Source organism: Cynoglossus semilaevis, chromosome 13 (assembly GCF_000523025.1).
Source record: "Cynoglossus semilaevis isolate Cse_v1.0 chromosome 13, Cse_v1.0, whole genome shotgun sequence".
Lineage (NCBI taxonomy): Eukaryota > Metazoa > Chordata > Actinopteri > Pleuronectiformes > Cynoglossidae > Cynoglossus > Cynoglossus semilaevis.
This window is the reverse complement of record NC_024319.1, coordinates 20,479,319-20,498,270: the sequence shown is the minus strand read 5'-3', so window position 1 is coordinate 20,498,270 and position 18,952 is coordinate 20,479,319. Positions and strand designations below refer to the sequence as shown.

General features: G+C 39.6%; 3 protein-coding genes across 4 annotated transcripts; 2 read left to right on the top strand and 1 right to left on the bottom strand.

Annotated features, from left to right (window-relative positions):
• Positions 1 to 1,451: 1,451 nt before the first annotated feature.
• On the bottom strand, positions 1,452 to 5,380 carry gpsm3 (G protein signaling modulator 3). Its single transcript, XM_008324190.3, has 5 exons — positions 5,101 to 5,380; positions 4,212 to 4,685; positions 3,781 to 3,946; positions 2,396 to 2,625; positions 1,452 to 2,315 (listed from the first exon to the last, which is right to left on the bottom strand). Exons 2-5 carry the CDS (start codon positions 4,665 to 4,667, stop codon positions 2,175 to 2,177), a joined length of 993 nt encoding a protein of 330 aa, XP_008322412.1. The 5' UTR covers positions 4,668 to 4,685; positions 5,101 to 5,380; the 3' UTR covers positions 1,452 to 2,174.
• A 1,439-nt stretch (positions 5,381 to 6,819) lies between these two features.
• On the top strand, positions 6,820 to 15,102 carry pbx2 (pre-B-cell leukemia homeobox 2). Its single transcript, XM_008324191.3, has 8 exons — positions 6,820 to 7,216; positions 7,808 to 7,881; positions 9,024 to 9,268; positions 10,569 to 10,759; positions 11,295 to 11,430; positions 11,764 to 11,905; positions 13,283 to 13,377; positions 13,669 to 15,102. The coding sequence occupies exons 1-8, from the start codon at positions 6,969 to 6,971 to the stop codon at positions 13,747 to 13,749; spliced, it is 1,212 nt and encodes a 403-aa protein (XP_008322413.1). The 5' UTR covers positions 6,820 to 6,968; the 3' UTR covers positions 13,750 to 15,102.
• Positions 15,103 to 16,857: 1,755 nt separating this feature from the next.
• On the top strand, positions 16,858 to 18,946 carry LOC103388960 (transcription factor HES-4-A-like). 2 transcript variants are annotated; one of them, XM_025061706.1, is made up of 4 exons: positions 16,858 to 17,301; positions 17,498 to 17,593; positions 17,857 to 18,401; positions 18,593 to 18,946. In XM_025061706.1, exons 1-4 carry the CDS (start codon positions 17,257 to 17,259, stop codon positions 18,603 to 18,605), a joined length of 699 nt encoding a protein of 232 aa, XP_024917474.1. In that variant the 5' UTR covers positions 16,858 to 17,256; the 3' UTR covers positions 18,606 to 18,946. The 2 variants fall into 2 exon arrangements, with proteins under 2 accessions (XP_024917474.1, XP_008322424.1); XM_008324202.3 differs by lacking the exon at positions 18,593 to 18,946 and having other exon boundaries at positions 16,859 to 17,301; positions 17,857 to 18,575.
• The last annotated feature ends 6 nt before the right edge of the window (positions 18,947 to 18,952 follow it).

Below are 18,952 nucleotides of genomic sequence, written 5' to 3'. Positions count from 1 at the left end.
AAGGTAATTCAGAGCCTGACCAGGATTTTATTTATAATTTGTAATTGATTGCTGTCTAAAAAAAGACTCCTTTTGTTTATTTTTTCCTAACTCCCTTCACTTAACATATTTAAATATAGAAAAATACAATTTCATCAAATACAGCTAATTTTTTCCTTTGGACTTTTTGTTTTCTCATTGTCAACATTCTGTTTAAGGAAGTGACACAGTGACCTCTTAAAAAACTCTTACATCCCCTATAGCCAAACCAGGACTTCCTTTTAGAGTTTTACTCAGAACGGAAAAGTCTTAACACACAGGAGAGCAGTGAAGGCCACATGAGGACTGATCTGGATGTTGACATGAAGTGACCCTGACTATTTTCACACAGTTGCTAGATCTCATAAGAGCAATAAGAAAGTTGTTAACAGTGAGTCTACATTAACCCTCCCACCATCACCCCTCAGGCCTCATGTCAAACAGTGTAAAGTATTTATATCAGCAACATCAATAAGTTTTGTATGTAACCTATGTAACTTGTTGATAGTCAATGTTGTGCCTACTTATGGTTCCTAAAATGCATTATATTTTTAGAAAACTTCTTAGCCCCAAATTTACTTTAGGGTGACAGTGTTTGTACATAATTTGCTTCAGAATTGTTTTGAAAAACAACTGTTTGATCACTTGCCTGTGACCGAGTGGTTTATTCAAATGCAAATTTGTAAAGGCATTTCCTAAAAGGGGAACTGCAGTTAGTTTTTACACCTAGGTATGTGGTCAGCTGTCTCTGAACTATGACTAAGATATCTGATCTAACGCACTAGTTCTCGCAATGTTGTAAACAAAGACCAGAATGTAAAAATCAAGAACTATTATGGACCAAGTCATTACTCTAATGTAAAGAGGAACACAATACAAAATATTCATAACACATCGCATTTGTCATTTATATGGAGGCTAAAGTTTGCTCTATTTCACAAAGTGTGTGCTAAAAAGCCATGGTTTCTGAAATAAACTTACAAACGATGTTCACTGTGGAAGAGGAACTACGCGGTGTGTTTAGTACTGTAAATATTGTGTGGTCTGTCTGTGGGGGAGGTGATTAGTGTCATCACACTCACCTGTGTGTCTGTCATTAGCCTCACTCGTGTCACCTGGTGCCCTGGGCAAATATACCTCTCTCCCTCACCTCTCTGTGTTATTAGGATTATTGTGTGGTGATCACACCTTATCTTCCCTGTTAGTTTCTTGAGAACCCAGTAGGTGGATGTGTTTTAGGTTTATTCTGAATAAACTTCCTGCTCCTGAAGACAGTCTCCTACGTGTTGCATTTGGGTCCTGCCTGCTTTCTCTCACGGCACAACAAATATTCTTTAATCCAAAATAAATTACATTTATATATTTTAACTTATTGTGTTATTTTAGTATGATTTATATTTTTGGGGCACAAAACACAAAAAGCTACACAGAAATGGCTCTGGTAGATTTTTATTTTCACATACAAAATAATAATAATAATAAAAAATCACCACATACAGTCAGACTCACCACTGCTGACCCTCAGGTGTTTTTTAATGTCTACTGTACAAGAAAGTAGCATCGCCTGTACCAACAACAGTAACACACACTCACATAAACCATTCAAGCACTCTCTGCAGACGTTCAGTAAAAGACACAACCTGGCCATGGTAAAGCGTAATTATTGCTCCAATTTACTATGACTGGTGAGAATGAATAAACATCACAGTTTTATGATCAAATCATGTTAAAAGCTGTGCAGTGTAAATATCAATGGCTTCGCAATAATCTCCACAGGTTTGACAATGACATTTTTTAATAAATTATAACGTCAACTGAAACCACTCTTCCGAGGTCCAGTGAATAATATTAGGAGGGTTTTATTGTCTGGAACCATAAGTGCTTTGAAATTGTTTTGTTTTGGTAGCCTTGTAATAAGCGTCTCGTACCACCATGATTCCATAGCAGCCCTTGAGAAGACACCAGCTGGTAATTCTGCTCATGAAATTTTAAAACAAAAGCTTACAAAAAGAAATGAGAGAGAATAAAAAGAGAAGTCTTGTTTGTTGCAATTTGGGTGCCATCAACAGATGTCACTAATCCTCACACGTGTGACCTTTGACAAAAACTTATGTGGCTTCAATACTGGAATGGCTTCCACATTAGCCATACAGCCCTCAGGTTTGAAGCATGCATGGAAGTGCCGTCCTCTGCTCGTCCATGCGTCCACCTTGGACCCTCAGGAGCAGGGAGAAAAAGTCCTCATCATCCATGGGACCAGGAGCTCTACTGCGCTGGTCCTCCAGCCTACCCTGAGCCTGTGGGTGAAAGAACAATAATTAAAAATAAATAATATATCTTGCGGCAGGAAGTTCACAATGGACGTTAGTTTCCCTACTTGTGTGGTGAGAATCATATCGTACAGATCCTCTTTAGGCACAGTAACCGGCGCAGGCTTTTTCACCAAAGAGAGCTGCTTTATGCTGCCTCTGAAACTTCTGAATCTGCCTTTTGGTGGTGAGAGCCTTCCCAGCTGTGCCCTTTGGTCATCAAGCCGACGAGCTTGAGTGGTGGCCACCAGCTCAAAAAACTCCTCTCTTTGCAGGGAGGTCATCGAAGAGAAGACGACTGAATAGAAAGGAGGGAAAAGAAGTGTTGAGGATTTCACAGAGGTCATCATCAGTAACAGCAGCAGGTCACGAACATCTGAAACACTGATGAGTCACAGTAAAGCGGCAGCTTTGTGTTGTGTCAGTGTGAGCAGCGTGAGTCAGCAGCACTGTATGGAAACTGGTGCACCGACTGCAATGATTTCGTCTCTTTAACCGCTTGACATGGTTCATTCAGCGGTTTCCATGTGTAGTTATATGACCTTTTAACATCGTTTCTAGAACCTAATGTATACTTGATTTTTTTTTCAAAGTGTGAAATATTCTACATGGTATATTTAGATAGAAAGGTACAATGATTGGACTTTGAGGAGTAGGTGACTCTCAAGGTGTCATTGTTATCTGATGTGATGGGAAGAACCCTCTCACCCAAGATATTATGCAAAAGAGAGGCCACTGAGCAACAAGAAACAAAGTTGGGAGGGTAATGGAAGACTCCAGACTGAGACTGACTCAGCACTTCTTATTAACATCCTGACGGTTTGTTGATCTGTAACTGCTTGTTCTAGCTAGATTAAACTTTGTTTTTAACAGTCTCCTAATATCTTAATTTGACTGAATACATTTATCCTTCAACTCTTTTTAACACACAGTTACCAGACTCATACAACTGAGATGAGAATAGATAGTATACCAAAATAGGTTTACCGCCACAGGAACTAACACCAGCAACTGAACACGATACTGAATGCTATATGTGTTTCCACTACATGGAGCAGAAACTAAATGCAAAGGGCAATCCGCAAAAATTATTATAACCACCTCCAAAAACAGGGTCCTCATTCCAGTTAGTATCAAACACAACACAAGATATCTGCAACCCTGTTCATACATTAGAAGACTTTTAAGGCCATACAATTGCAGAAGTTGAAATAGACTTTTTTTCTCTTCAGAATACAGCACATATGCAACTTTGTCCTCTTAAAGTATTGTTTCCCAAAGACTGGGTCGCGACCCTTAGGTGGGTTGCAAGAGATTTTTTGGGGGGGATTGTCACGCATCATGTTTCCCAGGAATTTACAAATAATGTCTATTGACTTGGGTTGTGAAGGTTTGTGACTTTTAAAACATGGGTCCCCAGAAAAAAAGTCTTAAAGTGCCTGTGAAACTGTACCTCTGTGGGCTGGTTTGTTGGTGTTGGGCTCAGAGTGACACCTCCGCCTTGGGCCCCTGCTCTCCAGTGTGAAGGAGCAGCGCTGGTCATTGAGTCGTCTGCCTTCCTGAAGGGTGCACAGCAGCTCGTACAGAGCTTCTGGGAAGTCAGGAGTTAAACGGTGAGTCTGAAAAAAAAAATAACGTGGGCAGGTGACAGAAAGAACACGAGGGAGGGAGGGAGGGAAAGGAAAGGTATGTGAGTGAGTGAGTGGCACAGAATGTCAAGTTGGCACACTCAAAGAATTCACTTCCTACGTTCTCTCTCATGAACAACAGAAAATACCTGTTGCTTTGTCCTCCAGCACAGGCAGTGAAAACACTTCCCTGTCTGCTTATTCAATCGTGTATGGCACCAAATGAAAATCAAGCATTATACAAATATTCACCAACCTCCTCTCGGTGATCAGAAATGTTCAACCTCTTCATCACCAGCTGTGGCTCAGTTTGTGCAACAGTTTCTTCAACTGCTTCAGTGGATTTCTCAGGGTTTTCCTTGTTCTCAACAGCTTCTTCCACCTGATTCTCCACATTCTGTCTGTCCGCTGAGATTTCAGTTTCATCTGGCAAGTCATCTCCCTTCTTCTCCATTTCATCCTCGACAACTTTTCCCTGGTCACTCTCCGTCTTGACGGGCTGTGTTTCCAAGTTCTTCTCCTCGGAACACATTTCACTTTTTTCTTCTCCTTTGTGCTTCTCTTCCTCTTTCATAAATGACTCTTTGCTATGGTTCTGTGCAAAAGTCGTCTCTTTTTGAACAAAATTTGTCTCTCCCTCCTCAGTGATAACAAGCGGTTCCAGCTGTCCCTCTTCCCCAGCCATTTCAACTTTGTTCTCTCGGCTGTCCATTAATCTTGCTGTCAAACCCTGACAATAAGATGCAAACAAACACGGGTTAGAGCAAAAAAAATTGAAGTCAAACTAAGGCAAAGGCTCAAAGTAACCCATTCTACAGACCTCAGCAAAGATTACACATAACAACCATAAAAATGTAGACTGAAATAGACATGAAGTTACTCTGGTGCAACTGTGGCTTTCTTTCCTGCTTATGGGCTTTTAAGGAACAAGTCTGGCAGGTTGAAGCATGTTGGCTACAGATGTTTTAGCTGAAAATCCCATATTAAGTAATGTATTCCTGTATCTGTATGTCAACAAGTGAGTGAGACAATGTGGCTGAAGTACTTGTTGTTGAATGTGGTTGTAGTGCTCACCAAAAAAAGTTTTGGTCCAGTTACATTCCTTTGTTGTTTTGATCCCCTGTGAAAGAAAAGTATTTTCTTACCTTGGATTTTTTTAAGACGTCCTCCTCAAAATGTCATCTGCATACGCTCCCAGAGCACAGCATTGTAGGTGTACTACTTGTTCTTATCTCTTTGTGAAGAAAACGAAAAGAAGAAAAAACCTTGTACGAAGGCTTTCACACAGAGACGTGATGAGCTCTCACACCGTCTGTCTGCCTCTTTACCTCCTCTGTCTCTCAGCTCTTCTCTTCCTGTTCCTCTTACCACAACCCACCCCTGTGCATTTGACCCACTACTGACAAGTCATGCTCATTTAAATGTTGGTCTGGTGCCCCCCCCTCAGAGTGCATTTGCATAATCATTGTATGCTAGTGTCCACATTGAATAGAAATAAAGAAGAATCAGAGTTTCGGCGTAAGCGGTTATTTCAGTAGATGCAGCAGCTGGAGGCAGATGTCGCTGCTTTAACTGCTGCTCATTTGATTATGTCAGCTCAACTGCAACATGTTGAAACAGGCGCACAGTTTTGTGATGGCATTGTGGTTTTGGCTCACATCCTGTTGACTTGCAGCTAAAAGGAGAAGTCGAGTCAGACGAGTATGGAGGCTTCTGTGAAATGAAATTAGCACTTTAAACTGTGAAATTATAATCTGAGTGTTTATTCACATGCCTGTGGCAGCGGCATGGCGAAAACAACAGGGTAAATTTAATCCTCGTAGGCGCAACACACTTGCGATAATTTTACAGCAATTATTGTACAAACTCTGTTCTGACTTCCTCTCATTTATACAAACTAAATTAAGTTTTATCCTTTGCATTAACCATTATGACTGAAACCCAACTTAATTTTAATATTATTCTTAACCATTTTGTTTGCAAAGCAAGCATACACACTGACATTCCAGTGTAAAAAATGTTGGTGTTGACAGGATCAACACTGGAAGACAGAGAAGGCATGCAGAAGTATTGTGTTGTGTTGTTTACATGCAAACCAGTTGTGTCACTGCTTCTGCCGCTTCACCGAGTCAGTGCTGGTGCTTGTGGCCACAAAGTGTCTCCGAAGATTGTTGCGAATGTCCCAGGAGGGGACGTTGTTGTCTAAAAATACTGCAATATATTTACAGTCATCCTACAAAGAGTCAACAGCCTGAAAAGAATTGTTTATAAAAACAATTCTGCTTCTCCTAAAGAATGTACATTTAATTTGGTATCTATTTTTTTGTGTATTGAGTAAGTTTGCAGTTGTATCCACCACTAAACCACTGTTTAATAGCCCCCATTAGTGCACAATGTTTTAAAATAAAATGCTCATGTAGCATAGATTATTTTTAAAATAAAACCGTATAATACACAATTAATTGAATTTGCTATGAAACAATGATGCTGGTGTGAATAATCTCAGAATGTATGTGAATAATGGCAATCATTTAAAAAAAATTAATTTGTTGCCCAGCACTGATTTAACTATATTCTACTACAAGGTGTTACTTTTTAAAAAAATACTAAATACTAAAGAGCACGTGTGAATTATAATGACATTAGAAAGACTAAACTTTGACAAAGTATTCACCTTAAAAAGCTTACTTATACTTTGACAAAGTATTCACCTTAAAAAGCTGATTGCTACCTTTTCCACTGTTTTAGTTGAGTAAACATCAAATGTGTGACTGATATGCAATGAACTTCAGATAATGGCAATATTGGCCGAGGACGGTCAGATCTAACTACTGGGACCCCATATAGACTCGATACGTCTCTGCCAATACCATTATTTTCGCAGTGTTTATATGATTTCCATATCAGTCGCTAGGGGACCCTGCCCTCACTGTGTGATGCCTGGGATGTGCTGGTACTGCGTCTGTGAGCGCAGTTGGGCAGCAGTCGTCGCCACTGTGCGTCGTCGCTGAAGATGTTGCAGCAGCAGCAGCCACTGACAGGCAACGGGGCCTCTAATGGCCGGGGACTCGGCATGAGCGGCCACCCGGGGATGCATGCGCTCAATACGGTCCACCAGCCCTCCCAGCACCGGTCCGACGGAGGGGACCCCGCGGGCCTGGAGGGCTCCGAAAACGGACACGAAAGCCGCAGAGACATTGGGGACATACTGCAACAAATAATGACCATCACTGACCAAAGTTTGGACGAAGCGCAAGCAAAGTTAGTGAGCACTTAAAATTATTTAAATGTTACATTTAAAAAGGCGCTGGTGCTTTTTGTTTTGCCTCTTTGTTGATCGCGACTCGCTGTGGCAAAGTTTCCTGAACTTCACTATTTTGTATAGTTTTGCAGCATGTGGCTAAGCAATTAGCAGGTGGAAATGACGTAGTGTTTGTCATAATGAGCTCAGATTAAATTGTATACGCATTAAGGGGGTTATTGTGTGTTGCGATGATTTATGTTTGTTTGTTTTAGCACCTTCGCCCTAGAAGCCATTGTTAGCATGCTAAACTAAGCTAAGTAGCTCATTCTAGCTGATGCTATTGTAAACAATGCGTCGCTATTTTTCCGTTGCTGTGTTACTATAAAAATGCACTTTTTGCTTAATTTTATTTATCATCTGTATCTAATAAGGACATTCGCTCGTTTATTTTTATACTGTACACTTTCAAGTTCAGCCTACATAGCCCATGGCTAACCTATCCTAGATTAGCCAAAGCTAGTTGTTGTGATACTTGTTTTGTTTCGTTCTTTTCTATTTGACTGTATCGAGTCTGCTTTTTTGACATAAATATTATTTTCTGGATACAGGAAACATGCACTCAACTGTCACCGGATGAAACCTGCATTGTTCAGCGTTTTGTGCGAGATTAAAGAAAAAACTGGTATGTTTTTGTTAATTCTTAACTATTTTTACTCTGTCAGTGTAGACCTTAAATTATTTCACATTTTTCTGGTTATGCAAAACGTGTTTTACGGTTTTAATAAATGATGCAAGTGTGTCACTAAAGTCTATAAAACAAATTCAATGTCCTCCACACAGAGACAGACACACACACACACCCACTCAGCCAGTCACACAAAGGGTAAGTTTGCTTAGGGCTGTTGACAGTAATACTCATTATTGTCATTTACATTGTCAAATAGTGCCTGTCAAAAAGGCAAGACCTTATTAGACAGTGACATCCTTTGTATAAAAGTCAACACATAAAAATAGACACAAAAGACAACAGCTGGATAAACACAGACCCCAGTGCCCAGTGGGACATACAGTGGGTGTATATCTGAAAATAACGCAGCATTTCTGGCATGTGTAGAATTTGCAACTGTTTGTGGTAAATGTGGGCAATGCTGTTAGGTAGTTCACTTAGAGTTTGGATATCTTTGAATTTTAAAGGCAGCGTTAAAGCAGTCTGTTGTAGTGAGCTTCAGAGGAGGGTCAAAAATTCACTCTAATAATTGTTCTAAGAGTGACTCCTAATGACATTAGTTCTAATGACTAATTGATAAGCTAAATGTTATTAATTAGTCAATAATCAGCTAACAAGTGCAAAAAATTGGACCAATGTACTTAATGGTCAAGAAAAACAGTTACAGTAAAACAAATTTCCAATGCTGACAAGGGTAATAGTTAGATTAAAGTAAATCCAGTATTAAAGTAACAGCTAGCAAAAAAATTATATATTAATGAAATATTAATAAAATGTTATTATGTAAAAGAATCATGACAGAAAAAAAGCTGCACAAAAAAAGAGAATCATGACAGAAAAAAAGCTGCACATTTGGTGAAATAGGTAAATTTGAAATTTAGCTCCAAAACAAAAAATGTTAAGGTGGAGAATTATGGTGAAAGTAAACTGTATTTAGCAGAACAGAAAACTTGTACTTTTCATGTGCATTATTTTTTCACGGTTTATGATAAGAAGATTTATGAACAGAATATTTGTGCCAAATTAAATACACTTCGTTGCCATGTTAACTTTTTCTAATTATAACCAAGAGATTCTGGTTTTGGTTTAATTAACAGGTCTGTCGATGAGAAACGCACAAGAGGAGGAGCCACAAGATCCTCAGCTAGTGCGCTTGGACAACATGTTGTTGGCAGAGGGCGTAGCTGGCCCAGAAAAGGGTGGAGGAGCAGCTGCTGCTGTGTCTGCAGCCACCAGCTCTGGAGGGATGTCCCCTGACAGCTCTCTTGAGCACTCCGACTACAAAAGCAAGTTGAGCCAGATTCGCAGTATCTACCACACTGAGCTGGAGAAGTATGAGCAGGTATTGTGTCGCAACAGAGCTGACATTGCCTGTGCACGCTTGCTTCTACTAAAGCTGCTCTCCAGAACTGAAGTTCACTGACATGTTAGGTCTAGACTTCATACTTTTTAACATCTTCCTGTCTGAGAATACATGCTTGATACAGGATGTAGTGCAGAACACCAGGAAGAATGCACAAATACTATTGTGTGCTATATAAGCAGTACTGTTGCATGAACAGGTCTAGTCTACGTTTAAACTTTATCAGAGACAATAGGTTCATAAAAGAGATTTGACTTGGGTTAGTTTTATGATTTTGAGAGCAGATATAAGTATAAAGCAGGCTGTGCTTTTCAATACTTATAACTGCCACACCTCAAACTGGAATTAATGACACATCTGTTTCAGTTGAAGAACAAAAACAATGAATGAGTGTTGTTTTAAAGGTAATAAGGTAGTTTTAACCTAAAAAAAAACCAATGTGTAAAGTGACAGAAAGCATTCTCCTTATAATCCTGACACACCATGGTTTTTACCTGTTCAGACTAATACACATTCTAAAAACATTTTGGATCAAATGACAGACAGCTGTGTTTCCAATCTTTCCTGTTACATAAGTTGCCTCCATTCTCTGGATGACATTAGTAACCAGAGCAGTTGCAATGCTTTTTAAACATGCAGTAAATAGATATACAAATAGAACTTTATGAGTCCCTCGGGAGGTCGCATCAGGAAATGGAAGTAGCCAGACTGTGTTTTAATATCATCCGATCAATACAACCTTTTCTGATGACTTAATGGATACTTTTAAATTCCTTTATCAACTCTTCATGTCTCCCATCAACTCAAAAAGTAAGATGTCTTCCATTAGGGAAAGTGAACTGTAAAATATGCTCATATAAAAGAAGGTAAGTAGAGTTTGTTTCTGTAGCACATTTAAAACGGCAATAGCTACCAAAATAAGAAAAACAAAAATACTTTTACTTTAGAAAAGGATAAAATCAAAGTATAAAATGCAACCTGGCTCAGTTTAAAGATATTGTATTCCTGGCAACTTTCAACTGTCTGACCAGCCCCCTAGTAAAGATTGGTTCTGGGCTGTGATAGAGAAACCAGTTCATACATTGATGGATTTTTTTTGTTTGTTTTTTATTTGCACCTACTGTCTGCGGTAAATGAAAAAAATACCTTGAATTATGAAAATATAATATTAAAAAATAACCAGTTATTGGGGGAACTCAATAGACCACAAACAATTATCGAGGAATAGCTGTTTTGTACTTTACTATCCCTTCACTGTTTTTTCTCCCACTGCTCCCAGGCGTGCACTGAATTTACCACCCACGTGATGAATCTGCTGAGGGAACAGTCGCGCACACGGCCTGTGACACCACGGGAGATCGAGCGCATGGTGGCCATCATCCACCGCAAGTTCAGCTCCATCCAGACTCAGCTGAAACAGAGCACCTGTGAGGCCGTCATGATCCTCAGGTCTCGCTTCCTGGACGCCAGGTGGGTCTGTACATCTGTATGTGATTGAAAATAAGTTGGTCAAAACATTTTTAAAGGTTATGGATCAATTGTTTGTTATGAAGTTTTGTTATTTTTAACTTTTTTTAAACATAAAGGATTCATAAGAGTAACATAATAAATGAAGTAAACCAAAAATATAATAAAATAAATATATCATATACTGTATACAAAATGAAATAATAAAATGAGTGAATAATAAAAATCATACGCATGATTCCAGGGTATTCAACAATCACACCCAGCTAGAGATGTCAGAGATTCAATATGGTTTAGTCAACTCAAGTTTGGCTTTTTTTATGTAAATCCTTTTCTGGTTAGAAGTTCTTGTTTTCTTTCCCACAATTGTTCATATTTTCTTGATGCCTTTTTAAGGGCTTATAGTGTATGCTCTTAGCTCAATAAACTGCTTGTAATGTTTTCAAATAGCAATTATTTTCAGCTAATACTGAAAAATGTCTCCACTCTTTCTTCTCAAACTAATTATTGTCTCATTGTTTCGTCATTTCTGTTGTAGACGTAAGAGGCGTAACTTCAGTAAACAGGCCACAGAGGTCCTGAATGAGTATTTCTACTCCCACCTGTCCAACCCTTACCCTAGTGAAGAAGCCAAAGAGGAACTCGCCAAACAGTGTGGAATAACCATCTCTCAGGTAAACCAGTGAAAACTGTACTGGTACCTAAAGTTTCATTTATTTGGAATTTCCTTTTATTTAGAAATGTGAGAATTAGATGTAATTTGCAGTGAAGCCTGACTTTAACTTATAACTTTGATGCTACCTGTGTGTCAACAGGAAGTTCAGTTTTTGAATTGTGTTGAAATGAGTTGCATAAAATAATGAAAATCTTTAAGCTTACATGTTATTTTTATTCAATATAAACACATATTTATGTGTGGATGCATTTTCCCTTATATGTATAAATACATTTAAAAATGTTTTTAAGATTTTCCTTCAGCTTGGTTTTGTCTTCTTCTCTCCTGTCAGGTGTCAAACTGGTTTGGCAATAAAAGAATCCGCTACAAGAAAAACATTAGCAAATTCCAGGAGGAGGCCAATCTCTACGCCATGAAGACGGCTCTGGGGGCCAGACAAGGCGACGATTCTCCGCACACTCCCAACTCCACAGGTACTATCTGTAAAAGGAGATGCTGTGGGTTTCACTTTTCAGTGACTCAGTCCAGTCTCCACCCTGTGTGTGTTGGCAACCTCATCAGCTGCACTTCTGAACTCACTGTTGAGGCTCAAGTCAGTGAGGTCCATAAAGGGTGCAGTCACACTAGGGCGGTTGCTCCACGCCCTATTGCCCCTGAAGCTTGTATCCTAGAGCTAGTGTGAGTGCAAGCGCTCCACGCCAAAGAATTAATGTGGATGCAGGCCAAAGGGAGGACACGGGAGGGGGTATGTTGACACTTTTGTGCAGCATGGAGCAAGTGGCCCTAGTGTGAGTGTGCCCGAAGACACCACAGGCGCTCATTGATTAAATGCTTATTCAGCTCAACTATTGAGCTGCTTGTGACCGTGGTTTTTGCGCCTCAGTGAGAACACAGTTTTAAACAACTTTAGAGGCAGAGGGAAATTTAGCAATGTCAGACTGAGAAAATAGCCTTGTGGAATAATTACAGTCTGTCCTTTTTTGAAGTTCATAAAGTAAAGAGTTCTGTTTTTCCTGCATTAAATTTGTTGATGTACAACTGCACAAATATATACAGTCAAAAACCCACTTGCACCGACTTTCCTGAAATCAATTTAAAGAAATTAGATTTTATCTCAAAATGTACTCATCCATAAAATAGTCTAGAATATTTTGGGTTTATTTGGTTTTGCTGACTGGGGGCTGAAGTTTAATTTGTATACAAAAGTACAAATAAATTCTATGTAATGGTATACAGAGGTTATGCCAGTGTTATATCAAAGAAAACTCCAAAATAATACATTTATTCCTCCTGATTGGCAAAGTTTTGCAAAACCCTACAAACATCACTTTCCAGATAGGAAAAAATCTGTCTTTGCAACATATGCAGATTTACCTTAAAGCAGGAATTGAAACAGTAACTCCAGACGTAGTTGGTTGTTGAGCAACACGAAAGGAACTGAGAAGAAGAAGAGAACAGCAACAGCAACTACCAACAAATCTACGATATCAGTGAGTCCCAGGGGCAGAGGACAATGTTGGGACAATGGTTAGGGAATTAAATAGGATGTGAATTAGGCGTGAGTTCATAGACTGCAATGGAGAAGTGGAGTTCTGTGTGGGATAAATATGTCTGAACTCAACACTGCCTCCCAGTGGATGTAATGCATTCATTGAAGGATGTGGACAGTAAGAAATGGGAGCATGTTGTTTTTTTAGATTCTCAGACTGTTTGCAGCTTTTTTCCCTATTTGTAAGACTAAAAAATAAGACAACCATCAACCATCTGAACTGTTCAGTGAACAAAAGATTTTCTCCTTGCTAATGACAGTTTAATGACCATAAAACATTCGACATGTTTTTATCTTTCAGGGTCCGGGTCCTTCTCCCTCTCTGGCTCAGCTGACATGTTCCTTGGTGTTCCACCTGTGAATGGAGAACACTCCGCCTATCAAATGGGTGTGCAGGTAAGAAGACCTTCCTCTTCCTGTGTCTTTTTATTTTCATCTTCTGAAAGTCGTACTTTGATCAGATTTTTACATCACTGATTTCACCATCGATATTATTGGTCTTCTCGTGTTGTTTTTGAAGTTTACCAAAGCTCTGTATGGTCTTTTGTGGATCAGTAAAGTCGACTAGTTGATTGTTAATCTGTACACTGACCGTGCTCCGCATGACACAAGTATGAGTCACGTGGTATCACCTCAGCATCTGTCAGCTGGTTGAAAGTCTCCGCTGTTTATCTTTCGACTCCTCAGGCAAATGGCAACTGGCAGAGTCGAAACTCGCCCACGCCTGGCACCCCGCCCCACAGTGACCACTCCGACAACTCTGACTGATGGCCCCGTCCTCTGACACCAAATGACAGCGACAACAGAAGCAAAAGACAAAAAGAATGCTAATGACACTACCCACTCGGCTGCAGTCGATTTTGTTTTTGTTTTTTGTATCTTCCGTTCGGTTTTAAGACCTTGATTTTGTCTCTCGTTCTCTTATCGGTTCTTTTCCCCCACATAGCCTGGGATCATTATTCTGTTTTTGTAAAAAAGCAGCCAAGTGCACAGATGGCAGCGTGAAGATACCTGTATGTGTGTTGTGTGCATGCAAGTGTGATTTTATTATCACGGCTCCAGGGGGCTAATTGTTTTTCTTCACTACTTTTTAACATGTTACAAAGGTGTTTGTGGTCGAGGGGCGGGTGGGTTTTCAATATCGTTTTTAGCACACTATATCTTTATTATTATTATTATTATTATTAATATTGCTGTTTTTATTATTAGTCCTACAACTGTTTTCTTTAAACTTCTCAGAAGGAGAGAATGCATTCAGTGAATGAGTGGCCAATAGAGAAAAATCCAAAGATTTTGTGCGTTTGTTTCTCTGGTTTTTGTTTGTTTGTTTGTTTGTTTGTGTCCGTTCAGTTTTTCTATCAGGTGTGTGTGTGTGAAAGGAGTGTGACTGAGTCCACATTAATGGTTTGAATGACTATATCAACAGTGCTGTCTTTTTTCTGTACAGTGAAACACCTGTATTCTCTCTACCTCTTTTACAATAAAGACTGTGTATTCACTACCAGCTCATGGTTGTCCTGACAGTCCCCTCTGTACCTGGTACTCTAAAGGATTGGGACAAAGTTTGGTCCTCTTCCAGGAGCCCACTGTTAGAACTTATCTCCAAATCTTAAAGGTTTTGATGGCCTCCTTAATGCTCTTTCTCTTTAGTTTCTGATCTAAATCATCTCCATGTACTTGTGGTTGGTTTCTTTCCAAATGTCTCCATCTGAATTACCTTTTAATTAACTTAAGCTATTTACACCTGCATGGTTAATGGAAGTGCAAGCTTTCTAAATGCAGCATGTGTGTTTCAAAATGTTGATGTTTTAAAAACCTCAGTCTAAGTTGTAAATGTTAAACTCTTGAGTTGTTTCAGTTCTCCTGTTATTAACACCAATTGTATACTTGAAACTAAAGCTGCAGGAGAGAATGATTTATTTTAAAGTTGTCGTCGAATCATTTGAACTTTTGGTAAGAAATATAAAAATGGGTGTGGTACAAATTAAATATTTCTATGCTTTATTATGTAGATCATTTTTGGTTTTCTTTTTTTTTTCCAACCTTGGGGTCGGAATTCCTTCAGGGTCGCCTGAAATGACTAGTAATAGTCTAGTAAATGTCTATTAAAGATTATTGATAACAGTTTTTCTCAACTTGTTATTCTTTTTTGCAGCAAATTAAAATATCTGAGCTGGCTTATCTTTATTAAAGGCTACAATCACGTGACTGAACAGAAAACCATGCATTTGTGGTCGCTTGAACATTGTGTCGCTAAAATGGGTTTACAAGCCAGAAAAGGGGTTGAAAACCGCAGACTTAGATCGTGGTGACGTTGTAACGTCTCGGTTTAATTCCATTCAATTCTGGTCATTCATTTATTAGTCAGTTTGGTCCCCACTCGTGTCCTGGTGTCACGTTCCTCACCACGCGTGTGTGTCCTCACCTCACCCTTTGTCTCCTTCTATTCCCACGATCTCCAGTGGACATCAGCGAACTTTTACGTCACGCGCAAATGTCCTCCATCTGCATCAGCACGAGACCGAGAGGCCAACAGGGCCAAAAGGCACGCGTGGCGGTTTATGTGGCGAGGAGGTGTGAATGCAAAACAACTGCGGACTATTGTTAAACATGTCTTCTGCAGAGTGTGTGACAAACGTAGAGGTGTTAAGCAAGTGTGTGAGCATGTGTGTCTACGTGCGCGCGCGCGGGATCCACATTTTACGCACCCTTTACGCACGGCTTAAATGAAACAAAGCAACCTTTTATTTAACAGAAAACGTGCGTAGGTATGCTGAGGTATTACGTGTTTATAATATATACAGAAAAATGGTTTCGACCAGTGTAATTAGCTTTTCTTTAGTTTTTTGTTTTCATTTTTTTTCTGTTCTCTGTTTGTCCTTTCTCTGATTGACAATAGCAACTACTTGAAAAAATGACCACATCGCATGTTTTCACTGAAGGTTTGTTATGTGCAGGGTGCTCGAAAGGTCAAAGAAACGTCACTCCCACTGAGGACGGTTTTATGTTTGTCAAAAGTTCAGGTGCATAAACCAAACAGAAGGGACCAGATGGACTCAAATCACCAGTCAAGTGGCACAGACACCAAATGGCTGTGGACTCTTGTTTCCACTGTCCAGTCGCAAAATGATATTTAAGGATAAAAACGACAGTTAAAAACAGTGGAAATATGAAAAATGACTTACAATAAATGAAAACGATCATTTTATAACGACTTTAATCTTTTTGAAGTTAATCTATATTGCAAGTTAATCATTAGCATTTAGATTTTTATTTGAACGTTATTTATTTTTTGCCACATATTTACATAAATAGATTTTTATTTTTTCCTTTTATTCCTTTAACAGCAAGGAAGGCATTCAGAAATAATAATAAATTAGATCCATACTTATGGGCATACCAAAGTTGAACATTTGATTAATGAATATTTACCCTGTAATTTAACACTTCAGTTCATTGGGTTTTATTTTGTTTTCTGCCTCATCATATGCACCAACACTGGTTCAGAAACGACAGGAAATAAGAAACAGGGTTACCAAGATAGAATATAAAAATATAAATTATAATATCGACATGTTTTAGTGTTTTCTGTATTTATTTATGAATACAATTGGAGCACAGAGAGAAGTTATAACTAAGTGTTTGTCTTGTATAATTTTATGGATTTATTGAATAACTTTCCTCTGGTTCGTGCTTAATGTTCTCAATAGTCGTTTTTTCCAGTGCAATTATTCGAATTTAAAATTTGAATTAAAATTAAATATCAGTTTCTCCTAAAAAAAGAAGCAACAATTACTACTGAAAACCAAGTTATATCACACACTGAGCAAGAATTTTGGTGTCGGTGGGGAAGAATTAACGTGAAGAAATCTCTATCAACCCAGGCTCAGTGTTGCCGCCGCCTCGGTAATGGGGAGAAGGAGGGGCAACACGGGGGGAGAAGCAGACGGGGAAGAAAAAGCTTGTGCGTAATTGGACCAAGGTTTTATCCTGTTTTTGTCTATTTTTTCAAGCGATGAAGCCTTAATAACATTAAATTAAAATTAACTTCTTTTAATGCAGTCCAGAACTACAGTGTCGTAAACTGTAGGACAGTGTCGGCAGTAGGTGTCGGTGACAGACGCGTGGGTGACAGGCGGCTGTAAACTACAGGTGTCAGCAGTGGGGGGAGTCTGAGTCCAGGGAGTAGATAAAGGAAGCAGTTGGGAACACCAGGCCAGTGGATCTGAGGAGTTGCTGTGTAGAGTTGTTCCTCACTGAAGATAATCGGTCAATATGAAGCTGCTACAGGAAACAGAGGAAGCTACCAGAGACAGAAAGGTACGAATACAATTCACTTCAATTGTTACTTAGTTTGAACAATTGGCTTCAGCTAAATTACTATTATTCTGACGTTCCACCATATTTCTACCTTGCAGTTAATCGAACGATTATTATTATAAAATGTTCTCTCGACTTTCATTATTCTAATGGATGTTTTTTGTTTGTTTGTTTGTTTTTTGTCTTTTATTCGTAGGTGATCAAGTCTCAGGTGGAGAAACGCCGCAGGGAGAGGATGAACGCCAGTCTGGAGCGGTTGAGAAGCATGTTACTACAGGAGCCCCAACATCTGGTAAGATGATGACAATAATTCACCTTTAATTGTAAAGAACAATGGAAACATTCTTTTTTGTAATATATTACTTTTTAGATGCTAGCTTTACAAAAAAAGACGATTAGTGAAATTAATGTATGATGTTCATGTTATAAAAAGTCAAACATAATGACAATAATGATAATAATAATTTGCAAATTCCATTTGCAATGAAGGTTTATGCAGGCATGATTGCAGGTTTTTGTTTTGTGTCTGAACCCATTCTGATGTGTTTTTTGCAGAGTGGAGCTCAGGGCAGAGTGGAGAAGGCAGAGATCCTTGAGCACACTGTTCTCTTCCTTCAGAGAACTATTCAAGGGGACAAATCAACAACAGGAGGAGGCGAGAAACAGTCCTTCCAAGATGGCTTCTCTGCCTGCTTCCAAAGAGCTGCCCACTTCCTGGGATCTCAGGGAAAAGACCTGTGGATGGGAGCATCTCTGGACGCTTCATGTGTTTCAGCCCGCTTCCCACAGCCAGACTCAGACTCCACAGTTCACCGTGGTCTTAACAGAAATGACACCAGTTGCTCCTTGTCTCCTGGCTCCCTAATGCGGACAAAGTCCATTCTCAGGATGCTCAGACAGAAGTCTGATCACAGACTCGGCATGGCTCAGACCTTCAGCGCCAACACCTCTCCTCATCCCTACAGACATCCGATCCAGCAGAGCTTTTCCATCGTCTCCTCGCCGCCTCAGAAACAGAAGTGCCGTCGGGCCGGGGTGGAAAGAGAAGGCAGCAAACAGGCTCTTGGTCAGGCCAGCAGCCTCAATCAGACTCTGTGGAGGCCTTGGCCCTGATCTCTAGCCTGAGTTCTCTGAAATTGAACTTTGAAATGTGTCTCAACTGTTTCATAAAGTTACTGTTGTTACTTATAAAACATCTTCCAAAGGTCATCAGCAAAACAAAGGACTTTCCAACAGTCTCAGCCACTTCAGCCTGTAAATACTGTAATGTCAGTGCCTCATGTCTGTGGAGGCCTTGGCCCTGATCTCTAGCCTGAGTTCTCTGAAATTGAACTTTGAAATGTGTCTCAACTGTTTCATAAAGTTACTGTTGTTACTTATAAAACATCTTCCAAAGGTCATCAGCAAAACAAAGGACTTTCCAACAGTCTCAGCCACTTCAGCCTGTAAATACTGTAATGTCAGTGCCTCATGTGTACATGTGCTGTATGTGTGAAAAGGGGTTGTGTGTGATGTTTTCGAGTGAGATAAAACATCAGAAGGGCAGCGGTCTCTGCAGCCGACATCCAGGTGTAGATCGTTCCTCAGTGGACCAGATGCGGGGTCCTGTACCAGATTCTAGCTGAACTAGTCCGGCCCAGAACTGCCTATG

Coding starts and splice junctions, on each gene's coding strand:
- gpsm3 (XM_008324190.3), bottom strand. CDS start 4,667: ATGGACAGCCGAGAGAACAAAGTTGAAATGGCTGGGGAAGAGGGACAG. Junction 3,947..4,211: donor TTTCTGATCACCGAGAGGAG/GTTGGTGAATAT, acceptor TTTTTTTTTCAG/ACTCACCGTTTAACTCCTGA. Junction 2,316..2,395: donor ATATGATTCTCACCACACAA/GTAGGGAAACTA, acceptor TTTCACCCACAG/GCTCAGGGTAGGCTGGAGGA.
- pbx2 (XM_008324191.3), top strand. CDS start 6,969: ATGTTGCAGCAGCAGCAGCCACTGACAGGCAACGGGGCCTCTAATGGC. Junction 9,269..10,568: donor AGCTGGAGAAGTATGAGCAG/GTATTGTGTCGC, acceptor CACTGCTCCCAG/GCGTGCACTGAATTTACCAC. Junction 11,431..11,763: donor GTGGAATAACCATCTCTCAG/GTAAACCAGTGA, acceptor CTCTCCTGTCAG/GTGTCAAACTGGTTTGGCAA.
- LOC103388960 (XM_025061706.1), top strand. CDS start 17,257: ATGAAGCTGCTACAGGAAACAGAGGAAGCTACCAGAGACAGAAAG. Junction 17,302..17,497: donor AAGCTACCAGAGACAGAAAG/GTACGAATACAA, acceptor TTTTATTCGTAG/GTGATCAAGTCTCAGGTGGA. Junction 17,594..17,856: donor TACAGGAGCCCCAACATCTG/GTAAGATGATGA, acceptor TGTTTTTTGCAG/AGTGGAGCTCAGGGCAGAGT.